Consider the following 23,229-nt stretch of genomic DNA (forward strand, 5'->3'; position numbering starts at 1 on the left):
AACCCCAGAGGCTCGGACTGCCCCAGAAACAACTCACAGACTGTGTGAAGTTCAAGAAAAAAAAAAAAAGTCATGCTCAATCCTTACACACCAAGAAAACGTTGACTAATTCCAGGTTACATCCTGTTTTACATGTACTTTTTGCTCATTGTAACTAGTAAGACCTTAATGCAGAATATCAAACCTTAAAAAAAAGAAAAAAAAGCCAAGCACTGACACAATTGTATTTGTATACATTTATGCAAAAATGTTTAAAATTTTTTTCTTTTATATTTGTTTTTTAAAATAAAGTTTAAAAAAAAAGAATGGCTATTCTAACTGTGCATAATAAGTTCATTCAAGTGTATAAGCTTTGGGTCTGGCTGATCTCAATGAGAGGTTTTATTTTTTTTTAATTTCAAGTTCTTTACAATGAAGTTTTAATGATGAAACTTTTACTTCTAAATCTTTATGTGTGCAGCTGAGGGTAACAGTGACACACACCTTCAATCCCAGCGTTTAGGAGGCAGGGGCAGGCCTGGGCTAAACAGTGAGTTCCACGATAGCCCGAGCTACATAGCAAGACCTGGTCCTACAACAAAACAAGACAAAAAGCTAAACATTTACGTCTATGCTCACAGATTAGTGCTGTCAACAGCTTCAGGCAGAAAAGCGTCTTTTGTGGTGGTTAACAGTTTACCGATTACGATAACTAGTCAAAGTGTTAAGAATAACTGACGGCTGGAGCTAAAGAAATGGCCCAGATTAAGAGCACCGGCTGCTCCTGAAGAGAACCCAGGCTCAGTCCCCAGCGCCCACGAGTGGCTTCAGCTGGCAGTTCTAACTCCAGCCCCAGGGGACCCAGTCTGGACCCAGTCACTAGACACACACAGTACACACACAGTACAAGCAAGCAAAAATACTCACACACACAATAAACAAACAAACAAATAAATAAGTCCTTCAAAAGAAAAAGAGCATGTGATTGGAACTGCTCATCCCTTAGTGGGACATCGGTGTCACTCAGAACGTAAGAACCGGTGGACTGTGTGGAGTGCTGTAGAATTGTCCTCCAGGCCGGTCACAGCCTTATGTACGTTCTCAGCTCTCAGCACCTACCATTACTCGTACAAGACTGGACCTGTCAACATACTGCCATGGAGAGGGGAAGGGGTTCTTGAGGCCACATCCATCCTGAAGGATTTGTGGGCAGTTAATGGATGCTAGGGGAGGCCCCCATGCGGCCCCACCCTTCCATAGCGTCTACAGGCAGTTCATGGTTCTAGGGGAAGAAGAAATACCTTCTGTGGTACAGGCACTACTGAGCTGCCCAAGCTCCTGCAATGCTCTGTGGACAGCCATAAATAAATGAAATAGGTCACCCCCAAGAAGGACACTGAAGTGTTAGGAGCACTGTTGGGATGAAGAAGGAAAGGTAATGATGGTGAATATGATCAAAATATACTGTATAAACATATCAAATTGTCATAGTAACAAACCCACTATTATGTATAATTAGTATATACTAATAAAGGTTAATAAAAACCATATACTCTAGGTAAGCACACTGGCTCATGGCTCAGCTGGCTCAGCTCTCAGAAGGCAGACGCAGGAGAATCAGTAGCTCGGGAACAGCAAGAGATATGCAGCAAGTTTGTTTTTCACATTGAGTGAGCATTAATAGATTGTCTTATTTACAAATTTTAATGTCATAAGCATCAAGGACCGTATTTTAGAAACCGAATTGTTTTAAATACCTGTACTATCAGCTGTAACTCTCTTCGTTCTGCTTCCCATTGCTCTGACTGTAATCTAAATTCGTCCAATGCTGTCTCCCTGACATGAGACTCCATCTCATTCTTCTCTTGCTGATGCTTTTCCAGTGCTTCCTTCACATGAATAAAATCTTGCTTTACTATTACATCAGCAAAGGTTACCTTTTCTTTTAACCCTACTTTAAATGTACAAAGGGACTCTCCCTCCCAAATGACTGTTAAAAACTCTTAATCCATGTCAAAATCTTGGGACTGGAGATGTGGTTACAAGTAGTTGCTTAGCATGCTTCAAGCCCAGATGTGTGTAACAGCAGGCATGGTGGTGCACACCTATAATCTCAGGATTTGGGAGGTAGAGGTAGAAGAATCAGAAGTACATAGTCATCCTTGTCTACACTGAAAGTTCAAAGACAGCCAAGAACACATAAAATTCCATCTCAAAAAAAGTAATAAGTCACATTTAAAATCTTAATAAGAGTACTATTTTGATTGTCAGAATATAAATCTTAGTAATTTAACATCAGAGGTTGGGGCAAAACTTAAAGAAATAAAAATAAATTCCAGTTAATAGTGACATCTTTACCTATGAGTAAATAGTATTATCCCTAAAATGTATATGCAAATGTGACCAAGAAAAAAAGGTAGTTTCAAAAGAAGAGAAAGACTACTGTTCAATAAATCAGAATAAGAAAATTCCTAGATGTGAAAACTTTGAAAACACAAATATTCAGTTCAGATTATAACAAAATTTTAGTTCTACAGATAAAGAATAGTTTCAAAGGCTTTTCCTTTTAATTTTCCTAAGTACACAAAATTTATAAGATCTAATTAATACAGGTTCAAAACCTTAGTACAGGTTCCCTGTGCAGATACGTTTTCTAGCCTATAGGTCTAAAATCAAGTCTTCATTAACATGAGAGAAGGTCTATGGTGCATGTGAGGGGAAAGGGGTCTGACCACATGGATCTCTTTTATAGATATAACTTTTATAGTCATAATTTTCAGTAACAAAAAGTCTCTAGAGCCAAGGTTTCCCCCCATCCCCCCACCCCTACCCAAGGACTAAAAAGTGGCTCCAGTTTAACCCAGACCCCTCTGGGGATCACAGAGCAGGGACACTCAAGGACAACAGCCTAAACTCAAAGCAGAGACATCCTAAGTAGTTGACAAGATCATATCAAGATTTCATACCTGAAGGTGCGGGCTAATTGATGTAAGGAACACTGCCCCCAGCACCCTTCCTTCTTCCTGGTGTCACATTTTATGCAGGCAGAGTAACACACATTCACTCAAGGACTTAAAGACTAACCATACCTACATACACATCCACCATCCAAATACCTGGGCAGAGCAATGAAGTGGTAACCAGCACATGGGCCAGGATCATTGACAGGAGAAAAGAAAAGAGATCTGGGGACATGTGTGACAAAACTTTTACATGTACTAAATGTTTTGGTAGAATCGTATTTTAGTGAAGATGCAGTATAGGGTGCAAGTAAAGTAAGAAAGTCTGACAAGTCTGACGTGGGCACTGCTCAGTCCCATGGAGTGGCAGAGACTACCCCAGGTGAGGCTTAGAGGATGACAACGCCCGCCTGGGGCCCAAGTGTAAATGTTAACAGTGTGTGCAGAAAATGTCCATCACAGCTTCCTCCCCAGATGTTTATGACCTGAAGACTGTTCCCCTACAGAGACCGTCCCTGCCTCCTTGTCCAGCTGTATGAGTAAGCTGCCCCGCTGTTTAACTGAAATAAGAAACATGCTGAGCTTCTAGGACACTGGGACTTCTTCATCAGAGAGCCCAGAACCCCCAGCCCCAGCTGTTGTACGTCCCTTTGTCTGTCCTTTCTTCATTTCCCTGTCCTCCTCAGTCAGGTCAAGTCCCTCAGAGCATAAAAGGATGTAGCAATGTAGAAAAGTAATGAATACTTAAGGTAAATATAGGACATTTTTATATTTTTCTTTTCTTTTTTAATAAAAATGGAACTATTATAACTGGGCAGTTGTGACATACACCTATAATCCCACATCCAGAAGGCAGAGGCAGACAGATCTGAGTTCAAGGCCAGCCTGGTATGCAGAGTGAGTTCTTGGACTGCCAGGCTACACAGAGAAACACTGTTCAGAAAAAAAATGAAACAGGGGCTGGAGGGATGGCTCAGAGGTTAAGAGCACTGGCTGCTCTTCCAGGGGTCCTGAGTTCAATTCCCAGCAACCACAAGGTGACTCATAACCATCTATAATAAGATTTGGTGCCCTCTTTTGGCCATACATGCAGGCAGAATGCTGTATACATAATAAATAAATAAATGAATATTTAAAAAATGAAAAAAGAAAATATACAACTCACAATACCCTGAGTAAAAAATGTTTCGCATTTCACAATTCATCATAGAATATGGTCTACATAAAAAGACATTATAAAACATGCAATCATCTGTATTTATTGCATATTCAAACTGAAATCTAGAATCCACACTTCTTAAATTTCACTTTTTAGTGTTGCTAGAACCAAAGGAATATAGGTCTTGATTTCACAGTATATCCAGAGAAGTAGTTATTGCTTTCTTTTTGGATACCATTTTCACCTTTTGTTTGGTTGGTTTTTGTTGATTTCCTTCCATTTATCTGTGGTGCTGGGGACCAAACCCAAGGCCTCACCCAGTCAAGGAAGGATTCTACCGCACATACAATGCTGAAGCACAACACGGGGGATAAGTCAAAATGCCTCCAAAGGGAATCAAGGGAGGGAGCAAGGGAGGGGAAAGGGAAGGAGGGAGGGAAAGAGAGGGAGGGAGGGAACCCAAAGGTAGTTTAATGTAATAGCCATGTCAACGGATATCATATGAAGAAACATTCACTATGAAAGCATTTTACCTGTAGAGTTTTTTGTAGCCTACTTTTTTCCTGCATAAGTAACTCATATTCTTGATTGCGACTTTGAATGATATTGTCTCGTTCCTCCAAATCATGTTCAAATCTCCTGCATTCTTCTTTCCATTTCTCTTGGGAAGTCTGAAGTGTTTTCTCAATCTCATTTACCTTTCCTTGAAGTTCTGAATTCTGAGCTATTAAAAATACAATAGGAAATTTAACATATTTATTTATAACCACATATTAATTCAATAAGAGTCTAAGAATCTAACCAATGGGGCTGACTTTATTTACAACATGGTCTTTTTCCCTAGGTAGACTCTAGGAAAGCTCTCTGTGCTGTACTACGTCACTGGTTTTCACTCTTCCTTACCTCCGAAGGACTTGGCTTTGCTATGAGTCATGCATACTGAAGGCATGCATGTGTCTAGAGACACCTGCACCACCAGCTTCACCTAATGCTAACTTTTTCCTCTGGTCAAAAAAACAAAACTGGTGCTCGCTTCAGCAGCACATATAAAATTGGAACGATACAGAAAAGATTAGCATGGCCCCTGCGCAAGGATGACACGCAAATCCGTGAAGATGAAGGACAGCAAGACAATTGTGGCTATTAACAAAGACCCAGAATCTCCAATTTTCCAAGTGGCAGATTATGGAATAGTTGCAGATTTATTTAAGGTGGTTCCTGAAATGACAGAAATACTGAAGAAAAAATAAGTCAAAATCATATCTTAAGGAAACTGTCAAAAGTATTCCACTGAAATCACAGAAATTCATAATCCGAAAGGGGAAAAAATGCTAACAGCAACTAGAATGTCTTTTGATGAATCAATTATTATGTTCCTTTTTAATTTTTTCTGGTTCCAAACAATTGTTTTTTGACATTTTCTAATTCTGTAATAAAAATATAATAAAGTTTAAAAAAAATAAATAAAACAAAAAGAAAACAAAACTGGACCAGTGTGGTGGCAGACACCTTTAATCACAGCACTCTGGAAGCAGATGAAGACAGATCACAGAGGTCAAGGCCTGCATGGCCTACAGAGGGAGTTCCAGGACAGCCAAAGCTACACAGAGAAACCCAGTATCAAAAAAAAAAAAAAAGTTAGTTCAGTGGTCAAAGCACTGACCTCAGATATTCCACAATGGAAGAAAAGAACTAACTTTGAAAAGGTTATTTTGTGACTTCCCACATGCATCCCATCACAGATATACAAACACCACGAGCATACACACACACACACACACACACACACACACACACACAGTGCTAGAGCCACTTCTTTACAATAATAGTTTCATAAACTAAATCTGTGCATTTCCCCTTTAGAGCAAGGCCTTAAGTGGGACTACTTTATTACTTTTATTCTGCATATATGTAAGTGTCCATGTGTGCATGAGTGTGTGGTATGTGTGAAGGGTACAGAAAGGTGTCAGCTGACCTGCTTTGTCACCCTCCACCACATTTCTCTGAAACAGGGTTTCTCACTAAATCTGGAGCTCTGCTGCTGGCCAGCAAGGCCAAATGATCCTCCTGCCTGTGGCCAGTGCGGCACTGGCTCGGACTTTACAACATGGCGGTGCATGTGTACATTTGGCCACGCTGGCTTTTATGTCAGTGCTGGGTATTTGAACTTAGGCCTGCATGCTTAGGAACTTACATGCATGAGACTCTTACACACAGAGCCATCACTCCAGCTCCATATTTATCTTTAAAAGCCAGTGGCGTCTATTTGATGCTGTTATGTCCTTTGCCTGCATGTACATATGAACATCACGTGTGTCTGATGCCCAGGGAGATTAGAAGTGGGCATTAGGTCCCTCTAAGTGGATACATATGACAGTGACCTTCCTGGGAACCAAACAGGAGCAACAGGTGCTCCTAACCAGGGAAGCAGGCCTCGAGCAAGAGTGAGGTAGATGCATGTCCAATCCCCAAAAATCTCATCTTGAGACCGGCAGGAGTAAGCATCACTCTCTCCCTGTTCTGGGCCTCCATGCCTCCTTCAAGTATCTTCTCTCTCTCTCTCTCTCTCTCTCTCTCTCTCTCTCTCTCTCTCTCTCTCTCTCTCTCTCTCTCTCTCTCTCTCTCACACACACACACACACACACACACACACACACACCTTTACCTCAAGGCAAGGTTAAAGGTTTAACTTCCTCTCTTCCTATAAGGACATGTCCCACAAGAACCTGGACTTCCCCTCATTCAAATAAAGCATCTCATACCCAAACAATAATGCACACGTACCCACTCCCCAAGGTTTATATAGCCCTTGTTACTCCTGCCCCAATAAAGAGAGCAGAACACTGAAAACCATCTCCAAGAAGGGTGTCCCCTCCACCCCCCTCTTACCTAGTAGCACTCAAGACAACAGACCTCCTTCCTTCCAGCCCACCCACCCAGACAAGCTTCATTCCTTTCATTCCTGCTCACAGCAGGGCCTGTGTTGGGATTCTGTAAACCCCACCCCAGCTACCTGACTCTGAAAGGGGCTCTCTTGTTCTTGCTCTTGCTCTCTTGCTCCCTTGCTCTCCCCCCCTTGCCCCTCTTCCCCTTCCCTTCCCCCCTCTCTCCATGTGCTCCTGGCCGGCCTCTTCTCCTCTACTTCTCTATTCCTCTCTTCTCTCTCTGCCTCTACTACCCTCTTTAACTCCCCCAAGACCTGAATAAACTCTATTCTGTACTATACTATACCGTCCTGTGGCTGGTCCCTCCGCTGGAAGGGATTCCCAGCATAGGCCCTGCAGAGGCATCTCCCTTGCCCCCAGTCCTCGCTGCACCTCCATGAGCCATATCCACCCCCCCATCATTTTTCTAACATTGATGCCGAAACCTGAAACATCATCTTTTAACAACATTAGTGCCCCTCATTAGGAGATTAGACTTCCTCACGACCCGGATTATCTTTTTTTCCTTCCAGCCTGAATACCCCAAGGGCAGAAGCAAAGTTAGCAGCATCTTTCTCACACTTCTTGGCTACCTATTCAATGAAGAGGAAAGAAACCCCAAAATTATTATGAGTGACAGCTGATGACTGTGGTCTTTACTGGAACATAATAATCTGTTTTTAGAGATTTATTTATGTATGTGAGTACACTGTTGCTGTCTTCAGACACACCAGAAGAGGGCATCAGATCCCATTACAGATGGTTGTGAGTCACCATGTGGTTGCTGAGAAACAAATTCAGGACCTCTGGAAGAACAGTCAGTGTTCTTAACCACTGACCCATCTCTCCAGCCCCACTAGAGGATAATGGCTCTTATACACTTAATACTAGATCTATTATCTTCCTGGTTTCCCCTGGTTTCCCCAGGTCCCTCTGTTTGACCATTGCAGAGCCCCAGTGCTTCTTCTTCTGCTAGGAAATGGCAGTGATTCCAAGGCAACATGTTCTTTGAAAGAAAGCTAAGAGTCAGATGCCAGCTTCAGGCTCCACAGGCACCACATAGTCTGTGGTGCACAGATAAGCGTGTGGGGGAAACATGGCTGCATAGAAAATGTTTGGAGCCCTCCAGCCTGCCCCAGACGACTGTTGGTTTTTACTGCATTTGTCTAATCACCCTCCATCTGTGCACACCCCATCCACTCATGCCCACCACAGAGAGAGCAGCCGGACAGCTCACCCATGCACTGCCGCATACATCAATAGAAAAACTGCTAATGTGGTTGCTAAGTGGATACAATATGGCCTTTTTTAAAGTAAAATTCACATACACTGAGATGAACAAATTCTACCATCTAGGATCCTACAAATGTAAGATTTTTAGGCTACACTTCCCTTAGCTTATCTAAATGTCATACCCCCACGTGATCCAATATCAAAATTTTTAAAAATCCTTTAACCCAAAACTCTTCGTAATTCTTTCATTTCTATTTTTATTTTATGTATATAGTATTTTGCCTACATGCATATATGCTCACTACTTGCATGCCTGGTGCCTACAGAAGCTAGAAGAGGACGCTGAGTTCCTGAGAGTTGGTTGATTTAACAAACAGTTTTGAGCCACTCGGTAGGTGCTGGGAATCGAACCCAGGTCCTCGGTGCTCTTAACCTCTTGAGTCATTTTCCAGCCCCAAGCTCCCTCATATCTGTACCTACTGCCTACTCAGTTCAAGGAAAACCACTATTCAGATTTTATTACTAACAATTAGCTTTTGCTATTATAGAACTTTATGTACAAAAAAATTGCATGAGATGTCCTCATGGATAAAAAAATTTAGCTCAACATATTTATAAGATTCATTAACTTTATGTATTAGTATTGGTCTGGTCCCTTTTTATGGCTAAGTAATATTTCATTATGTAAGTTCAACACAATCCTTACATTGTATACTTTTTATAACATGATCTGGATGCTCGCTTTAGTTATATGGTAATCTAAGTGAATCTGCATGAGTTTTTATTTATGTATAACTAAGTCCTGCATAGCAGTCACTTTCAGTGTTTCTTCAACATGCACAGTTTGCCTAGAAAGTTTTACTCAGAGTATGTTATAAATGGGCCTAGAGTGCATATAGAACACACACACATACCTGCTTTGTGGTTCTGCATATTGCTTAGAGGACTAGAATCCTAAATCCCTGATCAGCAGAATTCTGTATTCTCTTTCTATACATGTAACAATTTAAAATATTAACTGGGCTGAGGATACAGTTCAGCTGGTAGAATACTAGACTAGTAATTCACAAAGCACTTTGTTCAGTCAACCCTAGCACTACATAAATCAGAAACAATAGAAAACATCTTAGATGCTGAATGCAAGAAAGACTACAAGTTCAAGGTCATCTTTAACTACACAGAAGTGTGAGCCATGCTGGGATATATCACACCCTACACACACATACACATACACACACACACACACACACACACACACACACACACACAGTGACAGTGCTTGCCTGATATGCACAAACCCCTTGGTTAAATCCCCAATGTGGAAACAGAAGAATTAAAACATCTTACAAACACACATCTAATCCTAGGGGTAAAAAAATCCCACATGATGGGGCTGGAGAGATGGCTCAGTGGTGAAGAGCACTGTCCACTCTTCTAGAGGTCCTGAGTTCAAATCCCAGCAACCACATGGTGGCTCACAGCCATCTATAATGGGATCTGATGCCCTCTTCTGGTGTGTCTGAAGACAGCGACAGTGTACTATATACATAATGTGAATCTTAAAAAAAAAGAATAATAAATAATCTTAAAAATAAATAAATAAATAAATCTTTAAAAACAAAAAACATAGATCCAGTATGGGACAGCAAGCTCAGATGCGGAACAAACTCGCCCTGAACTGAGGAGGAGAAGCACCTTACCGCAAAGCTGTTCTTGAATGTGCTGAGCCTCGGCCAATCTCTCCTCCGCCGCCCGTCTTCCCAGACCAGCCTCCTTTCTGAGGACAGCCAGGTCGTACTCCAGACGCTGTCGCAGAGCTTCTCCTTTTTCCACCTCAGACCGCAGCCTGGCAATCTGGCTCTCGTAGCTAGACAGCTAAAAGCAGATTCCTGAGCTCATGAACTAGCATTAAAACATCTGTAAGTTGATGAGACTGCATTTACTAGTGAAACCTCGCTCTGTGTTTACTAGAATGGATACGATGACATTTTCTGAAACAGTAGGAAAGAAACACTGCTTTACCAGGTGACAATCATAAGCACCTTATAGAGACCCCACTAGAGGAAAAGCCACAAAGGAAAAATTGTGCATGTGAATCACAAAATCGTGTCTAGGAAACAAAAATGCATGCCCCGTGATAAACACTTGAAACTTCGTGTAGTCCTCTTCTTTTCTCTTAAAAGGGAAAGAAACCTACTGTACATGAAATACACATATGTATGAAATACGTACACACTATTACGATGTTATAATAAAACAAAAACAAAGATAACTTCAGAATTACACTAATTAAAAGCTTACATACAAAGTACTTAAGAAAAAGACTGTTCCACAGCTCACATCCTTAAGGAATCTGTATTATAATTTCAAAAAATGTGACTGGTTTAAGCCATGTACAACAATAACAACACATGAGCTCACAGCACTTGGGAAGCTGAGGTAGGATTGAGTTTGAGGAAGGTCTAGGTAAAGTAACAAGAGCTCTCTCTCAAAATAGTATTTTTCTAATTTATAAATTCTCCAGTCATTGAAAACATCCATCAAATAAAGTGTTTCATCATGCCAAGCTTGCTAGTCAAAATGCATCTAGCTGTCAGGATGGTTCAACTGGTAAAAGTGCCTGATGCTATCTATATCTTGATGATCTCAATTTCAGTCCCTCGGACCACACGTGACTTAATTGGGGTTGCTGCAGTGAAACACCATAACCAAAGAGCAAGTTAGGGAAGAAAAGGTTCATTTGGCCCACACTTCCACATCACCCTTTATCATCAAAGGAAGTTAGGACAGGAAGTTACACAGGGCAAGAACCTAAGGGTGGGAGCTGATGCAGAGGCCACGGAGGGGTGCTGCTTACTAGCTTGTTTCCCATAGAACCCAGGACCACCAGCACAGAGGTAGTCCTACTCACAATGTGCTGGGCCTTCCCCATCAGTAACTAATTAAGTAAATGCTCTACAGCCAGATCTTATGGAAGCATTTTCTAACTTTCAAATAACTCTACCTTATATCAAGTTAACAAAACTATTCAGGAAAACAAGGTACCACAAATTACTCCTAACTTCCACATGACATATATTCTCCCACACACAAAGACTAAAACGTTTGAATTAACTAATCAAAATGCATTTAAGACAGCATACAAATAAACATAATTAGCTAAAGTTCAATTTTAATATCCCCTATACAATTCTGCTGTCTAAAAGTGTTTTCTTTATTGCAATGTCCTCTGAAGCACAAGAATACATAGTGACCAAAGTTAAATTTGTTTCTAATATGAAATAAAACCAAAAACTAAATTCAACTTTCTTGGAGGGGAGAGTTCACGACAGGGTTTCTCTGTGTATCCCTGGCTGTCCTGAAGTGCACTCTGTAGATCAGGATGGCCTCGAGCTCAGAAATTCACCTGCCTCTGCCTCCCAAGAGCTGGGACTAAAGCGTGTGGCCCACTCAGCGGAACTCAACTCTACATCCCGTGGGAGGGAATAAATAATACCTCCGCATTATGTTTCGTTGTCATCTCTAACTTCTCCTTCTTAGCCCGGTGGAGCTTCCTTCTGAGATCAGCAGTGACATCTGACTCTGTTTCAGTCCTAAGCATTTGTTTCACATCCAGTGAGGCATTTTTCAACCTATACAATAAGGTCATAATAAAATGTAATTCTCAAGCAATAAAAAATTCTAATGACATTTCTTATAGCTTCTTATAAAAACAGAATATGATAAGATCCTAGGATAGGTAACAAATTCACAATCCAGAGAAGCATGTCCTCTGCCAAACTTGGAGGAACGCCATCATATTTGACTAATAACAAAAAATTACTGTCCACTGAAAATATACTACACTGTTGAAGATTTGTATTTAAACCCGCCAATCATATCAACTGGGTGCTTTTGGAAAAGTGAGACGACTTTCTTTTTTATTATGTTCCTAGGTAGAGCACAAGGAGACATGAAGATGGAGTCACAGTAATGGAACAGAAGGCGGCAAACAGGCAGATAACCGACTAAGAATTCAAAGCAGGCAGTGAGGAAGGAAAGCAACTAGATGCCAAATGCCAAAGCTTAAAGTTTACAACACTGTAGGGTATCGGTTGTTTACCTTTCTGTCCTGTTGAATGTTTATCAACCTGACACAAGCAAGAGCTCTCTTGGAAGAGGAACCTCAACTGAGAAACTACCTCCATCAGATTTGCCTGTAGGCAAGTTTACGTGAAAATGTCTTGCTTAATGATTGATGGGGGAGGGCCCAGCCCACTGTGGGCAGTGCCACCCGAGCAGGTAGTCCTGAAAAATCAGGCTGAGCAAGCCAGGAGGTGCACTGCTTTAGTTCCTCCTTCAATTCATACCCTCACTTCCCGTAGGGAGGGAGTGGGGCTTGAGTTGGCCTTAGTGTTTTAGCACTGTCATAGAAAAGTAACTAAGACAGTCTTCTTAGGAACATGACTGCGGGGCACTGTTGCTGCTTGGCCTCACAAAGACCTGTTATACCACATGTTGCTAACCCAGCTGAAGGCTGTCCTTATTGTAACAATATAAATGGTGAATAACAATCTTAACCAACTATCTTCACACTATGGATGACTATATGCTAATATGATCCCTCATTATCATTCCATCAGTCTCCAGAAGAGGAGACCTGAAACATTTATGAATGCCTAGTAAGAAGATGATCATTCTAGTATTTGTTAATACACTTGTGTTTATTGCTCAGAGAGAGAGAGAGAAGGAGGGAGGGAGAGAGAGAAGGAAGAAAGGAAGGAAGGAAGGAAAGAAAGAAAGAAAGAAAGAAAGAAAGAAAGAAAGAAAGAAAGAAAGAAAGAAAGAAAGAAGCAATCTCAACAGCAGTGCTGAGATAGTTCAATCAGGAGAAATAGTGTTACCAGAAAATGTTCAGAAACAACTGGCTATCCACATGCAAAACAATACATTCAGGCCCTAACCTCACACACTGCACAGAAAGTAACAAAGTGGAACAAACACAAAAAATAAAAGTGTAAAACTTCCTAAAAGTAAAATAGGAGAAAAGTATTCGTGACCTTAAGTTAACGGGAGACTTTTTGATAAAAATGAAAAGCACAATCCACACAGTAAAAGAATCGATCAATAGAATTTAGAAGTTAACTGCATTTGCACTTCACAGCATATTTGAGGAGAATGAGGAGGGCACACTCAGGAGCAGTGCACCTTCTCACCTGGATTCCATCCCAGCATCTCTACCACCCTCACACCATACAAGAATCAACAAAACCAAAAATCAAGGGACTTAATGGGATAAAATGCTTGTATTACTTGATAAAGGACTTGTATCCAGAATATACAAGGAATTAATTCAGTTCAATAATAAAAAACAAATTTTAAGATGGTTAAAGGACAAAAATGACATTTCCCCAAGGAGGATATGCAAATGGTCAAAGCACATGTGAAGATGCTGAACAGCACTAATTCTTGAAAATATCCAAATTAAATCCATAGCAACAGATCATTTTACATTCTTTAGAGTGACTACTTAAAATTAAATAATTTTTAAAGTGCTGACACTTTAAAAGGATATAAAAAAAAACTAAAGCCTTCAAATGCTGTCAGGGATGTGAAATTATGCAATCACTCAACTTGTTGGTTTCTTTCCTTTTTTTTAAGATTTATTTATTTATTTAATGTATGATAAGTACACTGTCACACTCTTCAGACACACCAGAAGAGGGCATCAGATCCCATTACAGATGGTTGTGAGCCACCATGTGGTTGCTGGGATTTGAACTCAGGACCTCTAGAAGAGCAGTCAGTGCTCTTAACCACCGAGCCATCTCTCCAGCCCCCTGTTGGTTTCTTAATATATATTTACATAAGATATTGCTACTTCATCTGGACAAATATTTACCGAATTACCCATAGTTAACTCTAAGAGGAAAGATTACATATACATATATATGTCATATATACGTAGTCTCTATCAATCCTTCTCAGACTATGAAGAGTTATCCATAGCTTCAGCTGGGTGGGAGGTGGCATACACTTTTAAACTTAGAACTATGCAGGCAAAGACAGGGCGATCTCTGAATTTGAGGCCAGCCTGGTCTACTATATAAAGCTAGTTCCAAGACAGCCAGGGTTATACAGAGAAACACTGTCTCAAAAAAAATAAAAAATAAAAAAATAAAAAAATAAAAAATTAGAAAAGAATTATCCATAGTTAACCTTTATGAGTCTGTTGCAGAATATATTTTAAATAGTTACTTGAAGCAACTGACAGACAACTCCAAATGTTCAATTTTTACATTCTGTAGTTATTACTCTGTTCTGTGACTATAAAATTTCTAAACATTTAGTTTTCTGTTTTGTTTTTTATTTGAGACAGGTCTCACCATGCCGTCTTGGCTAATCTAAAATTTGCTCTATATAGCTGACTGAAATCACAAAAATCTACTCACCTTTGCTTCCCAAGTGCCAAGGCTATGTGCACCAACACCAAGCCGGGCTACTTTAAATCACTAAACTTATTTACTTGAAAAATGCACTTAGAAAAAAAATCATACCCTTCAAAATAATCCGTTTTGTATTATAAACTCCAACATGAGAAGTAAATGTTACTAAAGCATCTTACCAAGGACAGACGGGTAAACATGGCACATACCCAAAAGAGGAACAACGTCAAAGAGACGCCTTCCAGATAAAAGCAGTAGGGAAGCAGAAACTAATCAAGTGCTCAGACGGTCAAGCCACAGAGGTTATGGCAAGAAGAGGAATGGCCCACATGAATAGACAGAAACACGGAAACACAGGGGCAAAAACTGGAGTTCTGCAGAGTAACCAAGTCTCTAGTGAGAGGACAAAGTTTGGACACACAAATCTTTTTTTTTTAAGATTTATTTATTATATATATATATATATATATATATATATATATATATATATACACTGTAGCTGTCAGACACACCAGAAGAGGGCATCAGATCTCATTACAGATGGTTGTGAGCCACCATGTGGTTGCTGGGAATTGAACTCAGGACCTCTGGAAAAGCAGTTGGTGCTCTTAACTACTAAGCCATTTCTCCAGCCCTGTAGGAAGCCGTTGGTGCCAATAGATGGCGCCAGCTTCCCACCGAGGACTCAGCAAACAGAGCTGTTGCCCAGCCAAGAGACTTAGAGCGAATAACCACATAAGTCACAGCCCAATCTCGGGGCACGTGAATGAGCTACTGGAGGATGCACCAATCAGGTAGCAACACAAGTCTCTTAGGCATATATAAGCAGTGCATTTCTCTCCCACGTGGGAAGACCCGGTAGAGGAGACCCAGTAGTGGAGATGCCCTGACCGGGGGAGATCGCCTGTTCAAGAGAAGACCCCTGCTAGAGGGAAGTCCCACGTGGAGGGAGATCTCACCAGGCAAGCACCAAGAGAGATCGCCTGCTCAGGGAGTCCCCTGCTCAGAGAGAAGTTCCCTGCTCAGGGAGTCCCCTGCTCAGAGTGCTGTACAATAAAGGTTGTTCGCAGAAGAATCCTGTTGTTGCACGCCTATTCCTGCCGGCAGGACGTGGGGCGCGCGACACAGCCCTGGACGTACAAATCTAAGATCCAAGTTAACAAAGGAATCCAAAGGGTCCCGAGAGTCAATACTATACTCAGAAGGTGCTGCTGCTCTTTCGGTCCAAGAAACCTAGTTCCTTAACCATCCCATGAGAATCCTTACATCACCCACTTAATTTTCCCTGGTTCTTGCAATCCAAAACATTCCCCAAGCAAAGAAAGATACTGGAGGCTTACCTTTGGGTGTCCCCAGTAGTGGCATTACTTGAAGTGCTTAAACTCATGGTAAGTCTTCCACTTTTTTTCAAAATACTTCACTGTTTCTTAATAATAGACTTTCTTATGGTGATGTCTGTGACTTCCTGGTAAGATGGACTAAAGTCTGTTAACATAATAAACGATACAATGGCAGTTTTATATCTGAATCTGGAGATAAGCCTTATTTTAATCTATAAGCCTATGTGCTAATTTTTAAATTATCACATGGACTAGAACACAGACAATTCTAAAAACCTATACCGAACCTCTGGTTGTGGTACACACAGGTGCAAACCCAGCTGCTGAGGGAGGCAGGGCCCAGCCCAAGGTCATTCTCTACTAGCTACTGTAAGGTAGAGGCTAGCCTGGGATACAAGACACTCAATCTCAAAAGACAGCAATAATAATAAAACTATTGGGCTTTTTAATCCTTTGTTTGCTTGTGGTTTTTCTCTTTATTTTAAAGATTTATTTATTTTATTTATATGAGTACACTGTAGCTGTTTTCAGACACACCAGAAGAGGGCATCAGCTCTCATTACAGATGGTTGTGAGCCACCATGTGGTTGCTGGAATTTGAACTCAGGACCTGTGGAAAAACAAGTCAGTGCTCTTAACCACTGAGCCATCTCTCCAGCCCGTTTTGTTTTTTTCAAGACAGAATTTCTCTGTGTAGCCCTGGCTGTCCTGGAACTCACTTTGTAGACCTATGAATCCACCTACCTCTGCCTCCCTGCTGGAATAAGGCATGTGCCCCAGCACCAACATTTGACAAATTATTCTTGTACTTGAAAAGGAATATATGGTGCCAATGTTTGGGACATGGAATTCAGTTTAAATAAAGAGGATATTTTAATGCAATGTTGTCACTGAAAATGCCAAAATACTCCCAACAAAAGCGGTCATAATAATTTGTTTTTTAATTTCAGGTACTTTTATTCAAAGACTGAAAAGACATAAAACAGGATAGGTAATAATCCAACCACATATACAATTCAGAAATCTCTCTGGTGTTTTATTAAGTCCTAGGAAAGAAAACTACACCATTATCTTCAACCAGAGCAGTAAGTTACCACTAGCAAATCTGTGGTGTTAGTAAGCAAAACAAAAACTAACCCAGTGATCAAACCACATCAACATCACTATAAAAACATTTCTTGCAAATCTGTACAAAAGGTCTTCATTCATAAATTAATGTAATAATTTAAACCCATTTCCTCCAAAGAAAGAATGTCACTTACTCTGGGTGAATTTCTAAAACCTCCAGAATAATTTGAAATATTCCAAATTATACAGCTCCAAGCATGTAAATCACGTTATTTACCACAATGGTATCTCAGCACCCACATGGTAGCTCACAAGTGTCTGTAACTTTTGTCTCAGGGGATCCTACACCCCTCACACGGACATACATGCAGTCAAATCACCAATGTAAAGAAAATATCTTATTTTTTAAAAAATTGGGGGTGGGAGGGATACAACCAAACTCCCCCCCCAAAAAAAACCCCTAAAACATGGCTGAGTACCAGTGTCATTTTCCCAACGTTCCCTTAATTTCCTCTGAATATATGATATCAATATCCCACAAATACCTCCTTATAGTTCCTAAAATCCAGTGTCCTAAGACTGAACTTTAAACTAGGAGACCTGAAGCAAGATCCAAGCAGCACCTCTTAAGATATGGCCTCGGGCAACTCTTAAGAGTCTTTGAACACCCTTGTCTGCCCAAGAGTTAACTACAGCAAGCTCTGACTTCTTACAACACAGCCAAGGCTCAGCAACTGTCCATTTTTATGACTGGGCCATGGAACTCTAAAAAGCTTAATGATCCCCAATAAAGGGGAATGGCTGAGTAATTTGCTTTGGGAAAGGATATAATAAAATAACCACTTAGTGATGTGTGAGTGTAGAAAGGAACCCAAGAGAGAAAAACAAGAAAAGATGTCAGCACAGTTCTGCCTCTCCCCCACTAGCCAAGCCTAGATGAAGACCAAAACAAAACCCCTAGTGCTGAGAAATACTGACTCCAGACTCCACCAAACAGTTGCAGCTGAGAGACTAATTTGGTTCAGGGGGAAACAAGATGAAATTTTAGCCAAGTCTAGAAAAGACAAATCTAATTTCTCCAGCGTCCTGAAGAAGTGAGTTTGAGGAGAGCTGTGACAAAGGCTGTCACCTACTGAGCACCTATGGCAGTGTCCAGAACTGCACTTCAAGCATCTGCAACTGCACCTAGAGCTCTGTTCCCTACGGATCTGCACGGACAAAATGAAGACACTGGGTAGAATTGAAATAGCCTGAAGGAACCGTCAGAGGGCCAAATTCCCAGTCATAAGTCAGATTCCAAGCCCAAGCTCTTCCTGCAAGGTAAATGATGGTTCAGAAAGGGATGCGCCGTTTGACCTTACCCTGCCTTTGTAACCCTTGCTTCCATTAAAGAACATAAACTGGCCAGAAAAGCCAAATGGCTTGCCCAAGACCAGTCACCCAGGAAGGGAATGTTGGGAAATGACACCAGCACTTAGCCACATTTTAGGGTTTTGTTTGTTGTTTTTTTTTTTTCTTTTTATTTTGGTTTTTTATTTTGTTTTTTGTGTCTCCCTACCCCACATCCAAAAGTCCCAAAAATTTCTAAATAATGTATTATTTTCTGTACATTGGTGATTTGAATGCATGTATGTCTGTTTGAGGAGTGTTGAATCCCCTGGGACAGGAGTCACAGACAGTTGTGAGCTGCCATGTAGGTGTTGGGAATTGAACTTTGGTCCTCCAAAACCAGTGCTCTCATCTGCTGAGCCATCTTTCCAGCCCCCCAAATTTTTCATACTACCAGAATGATCCCAAAGATTATACCCCGAACAAGCCATCTTCAGAACACTTGGAAGACGAGTTGGAATCTAGCAGAAACAGACTCTTCTGTACTTAGAGCAACATCCAGGGATCACTGGCACACGCAGCAAAGAACTCTTTAAAAATAATTTTATTATTTTTGTGTATGAATGTTTTGTCTGGGAGTTATACGTATGCACCATGTGCATCCTGTGGATGTCAAAAGAGACTGTGAGATTTCTTAAAACTGGAGTTACAGGCAGTTATGGGCATCAATGGGATACTGAGACTCTAACCTGGGTTCTCTCCAAGAGCAGCAAGTGCTCTAAGCCATCTCTCCAACTCAGCATGAGTTATTTTTGTGGGTGGAAAAAAACGTCAATACATACATACACAATCTCCACACATGCATGTGCACTTAGGTAGTCCAACAGCATAAAAAGATCTCTATTTTACCCTCTGGGGAAGGAACTTGAGAGGGACTAGAGACAATGGTAGGACACCTGCTTAACAAGTACAGGGGCCTGAATTTCTTCATAAACACGCACGTGCACACACACACACACACACACAAATAACAAAAGTAGCTTTAATTTTTTAAAATGCGTATTAATTTTTATACGTATATGTCTGTATACTACATGTGTGCCTGGTCTCCTCCAAGGTCAGTAGAGGAAGTCAAATCCCCTAGAATTTGAGTTAAAAATTGTTGTGAACCATCACTTCAGGGCTAGGAATTGAACTCAGGTCCTTTGGAAGAGCATCCAATGCTCTTAACCCCTGAGCCATCTCTCCAGACCCTAGAATTTTTCTTAGATATTAACAACTTTAAAATTGTTTATTTTTGTTTTATTTTTCTTTGTCTTGAGAAGAAACACTTTATCAAATTTATTGAGTTTGTTTCAATAAAAGCAAATTAAAAGAACTCTTTTTTTTGTTTTTGTTTGTTTGTTTGTTTGTTTCTGTGTATTTAGTCACCTAACATCTTCCAATCTAAAGTCTTCTAGACATAGGCTTCTACAGAACCCCAGAGAATTCCCCTGGTGTCTAAGCCAGAACATTCACAAAGATAACATGGTAAGCCCACCCCGGAATATTACCTAAAGTGTACGTAGCTGTGGTAACTTGTTATACAACAGTATAAAGCTAACACTGACAGTTGAGAATGTTCATACAAGGATAAAAGTTTTTAAAGTTGAATAGCACAAGATAAGAGAACGGTAGTGGAATGTGTCCTCAAACCACCGATGTGTATTGATTTAAGGCTCTTGGTTTGTTTTTCATCGATTTAGCTTTCATTTGGGAGAGATTCGGTTGGTTGGTTGGTTGATTTTGCTGTTTTTGTTTGTTTTGTTTTGTTTGAGATAGGATCTCACTGTAACCCTAGCTGGTCTAAAAAACTCAGTTTGTAGACCATGCTGGCCTTGAACTCAGAGATCTGTCTGCCACTGTGTACTAGGATAAAAGCACACACCACTACGCCTCTGTTGGTTTTTTGAGTTTTGAGGTTTGGGGTTTTGTTTTTTTGTTTCTTTTTGGCTTTGGTTTTTGTTGGTTTTTCTTGTTGTTGTTGTTTTGTGGGGTTTTTTGTTTGTTTGTTTGTTTGTTTTTTTATTTTTGTTTCTTTGAGACAAAGTCTCATGAAGCTCAAATTTGTTATGTAATCAAGACTGGCCTTTAACTCCTGTCTTCCTAACCCCACCTCCCAAGGGCTGGTTTTCAGGTGTGAGCCGCCATGTTTGGCCCCTTTTTCTATAGCATAATTTCCTTATTAATGTAAATAAGGAAATCTGTAAGATGAGGAGAATACAATCATGAATAATACTTAGCAAAACACCATCAGCCAAGAAAATCAGAGAAGCTGTGGAAATCCTTAGAGAACAAAGGGACAGGTTGCATCTGAGAGAACCCTGGGGAGGAAACCGATATTCATTGCAGACTATTTGAGAACAGTAGATCAAAGCTGAAGAGCTTTGACCATCCTAACAGTGGGCACTTAAAATGCACATTGTAAACAGTCATGAAAGAGCAGGCTCAGCATGATAGCTCTCAGAGTCATCCTGTTAAGGTCTTTCCAGCACTGAAGAGAAACTTCTGTGTCTGGAATCTAAGCAGAGCAGAAAGAGAGGGAGAAAGAGATGGAGAGAGGAGGGGGGAGGGAAGATGTTCCAACCAAACTGAGGAGGAAACAGAAAAATCTCAAAAGTAAATCCCCATAGCGTTAATATGCAGAAAGAAACAGCTTTGTGAAGTTGTTTTATAAAGTTAGAGAAATTTAACTGAGCCCTGCCTCACTCTCAAAGGTGTAGGTCTATCTATCTTCCATAAAAATAAGCAAAAGAGCCAGGCAGTGGAGGCAACAAGCCTTTAATCCCAACGTTTGGGAAGTGGAGGAGGCAGGCAGATCTCTGAGGTCAAGGCCAGCCCAGTCTACAGAATGAGTTCCAGGACAGCTACATAGAGAAACTTATCTTTAAAAAATAAATAAAAAAATCAGCAAGCAAGCAAAAGAAGAGTGTGATCACAAAGAAAAAATTATACCCTATGTACGTATGAAAGATATAGCCACAAGACTGATGAAATACAACTACTTCAAAATAACTTTAAAACACCAGGAAAAGGCAAAGACAAAAGAGAGGCAAGGGGTACGGTCAGCGACACATACCTTTAGTTCTAGCTCTCAGGAGACAGCAGGCAGAAGCAAGCAGACCTCCATGTTCAAGTCCAGCATGGTCTACAGAGAGTTCCAGGACAGCAAGGGCTACACAGAGGGACCTTGCTTTGGGGGAAAAGGTGGGGAAGGAAGGGGAGATATGGTGGCATGTAACTTTAGTTCCAGAATCTGGAGGCAGAGAGAGGTAGATTTCTGAGGATCTCTGTGAATTCTACACCATCCTGATCTACCCAGCAAGTTTCAGGTGGCCAGAAACACACAGTGAGAACCTGTCTAAAAGGAAAGAAAGGGAGGGAGGAAAGAAGGAAGGAAGGGAGTGAGAGAGGGAAGAAATGAAGGAGAGAGGGAAGGAAGGAAGGATAAGGTACAGACTTTAATCCAGCACCTGAACCTGGTCTACACAGTAAGTTCCAAGCAACCAAGAGCTACATAATAAGACACTGTCTCTGAGGACAAAGAAAAAAAAAAATTTAAATGGTACAGTGACAAGAATCAGAAAGACCTAGGAATAAAAGAAAACCCCACATAAGTCATGAAAATTAAATTGAAGGGAACATAAAACCTAATGAAACAAAATGTCCCAAAAGAGAAATAAAAACAGGGGAAATGGGTTCTGGAAGGATTGCTCAGTGGTTAAGAGCACATGTTATTCTTACAAAGGACTAGGGGTCAGGTTCCAGCTACCAATCTTAGCAGGCAGCTCACAACCACCTGTCGCTCCAGCCTCTGAGCGGCCCGAGGGAACATGCAAGCACATGCACACACTCCCACACAATGCATGCAAAACACAATTAAAAATTTAAAAACAAATCTTGTGAAAAAGTATTAAACTTCAAGGTGAAGGAAGTAAGCAAAAGAATTAAAAATGATGTAACAAGTTACTGGAGACAGGCAAAGACTCACCAAGGGCTGGAGAGAGATCTCAGTTAAGAGCATGAAGTTCTCATTCTAGGATGCAAGTTTGGTTTCCAGCACCTATAGCAGTTCACAATTGCCTGTAACTTCAGCTCCAGAGGACTCTACACTCTCTTCTGACTGCACTCATACGCACAAATATATACACAATAAACACAAATATGCATAGCTTTAATAATGATGATAAATAATTACTAATAAAAATGATGAAACCGGTTTCCTTTTTAAGAATAATGAAGTAGGGCTGGAGAGATGGCTCAGCGGTTAAGAGCCCTGACTGCTCTTCCAGACGTCCTGAGTTCAATTCCCAACAACCACATGGTGGCTCACAACCATCTGTAATGGGATCCGACACTCTCTTCTGGTGTGTCTGAAGACAGCTACAGTGTGCTCATAAACATTAAATAAATAAATAAATCTATTAAAAAGAAACGTTTCCTTAAAGAAGAAAAAAGCAGAGTGGGTGCTTAAGAACATCAACCCAGCCTTTTCGGACTTGTTGGCCATCTTGGCACACATTTTCCTACCGTTCAAAGCCCTCTCTCGTTCCTCCGAGGCATGCTCACCTCCCAACACTCAGAGGGAAGGGGGTGGGTGAAAAGTCAGAGCTAGTGTAGAATACTTAACTCTGTGCCATACTAGACGCTAAGCACACTTGATCTCATCCTGCCCTTAATCTCCAGAGACTACAATTTGCACATTTCACAGGTGAGGAAACTGGGTTTCTCAGAGGTTGAACGATTGTACCAAAATATCCACTAGAAGAATTA

The 23,229-nt window shown here is 40.8% G+C and overlaps 1 protein-coding gene across 1 annotated transcript in view; it reads right to left on the reverse strand.

The window, feature by feature from the left end:
• CCDC171 (coiled-coil domain containing 171) overlaps nucleotides 1-22,471 on the reverse strand; it is a gene marked incomplete at its 3' end in the record, with an annotated part of 277,402 nt that extends 254,931 nt beyond the window's left edge. Inside the window, exons 1-6 of the mRNA XM_080920918.1 lie at nucleotides 22,448-22,471; nucleotides 16,021-16,165; nucleotides 11,752-11,887; nucleotides 9,956-10,130; nucleotides 4,632-4,822; nucleotides 1,737-1,868 (exon numbers count right to left, since the gene is read on the reverse strand). Of these exons, the coding sequence (XP_080777044.1) occupies nucleotides 1,737-1,868; nucleotides 4,632-4,822; nucleotides 9,956-10,130; nucleotides 11,752-11,887; nucleotides 16,021-16,067 (681 nt within the window). The 5' untranslated portion in view covers nucleotides 16,068-16,165; nucleotides 22,448-22,471. The remainder of the gene's footprint in view (nucleotides 1-1,736; nucleotides 1,869-4,631; nucleotides 4,823-9,955; nucleotides 10,131-11,751; nucleotides 11,888-16,020; nucleotides 16,166-22,447) is intronic.
• Between the last annotated feature and the right edge of the window lie 758 nt (nucleotides 22,472-23,229).

Source organism: Micromys minutus (assembly GCF_963924665.1).
Source record: "Micromys minutus genome assembly, chromosome: 9".
Classification (NCBI taxonomy): Eukaryota; Metazoa; Chordata; class Mammalia; order Rodentia; family Muridae; genus Micromys; species Micromys minutus.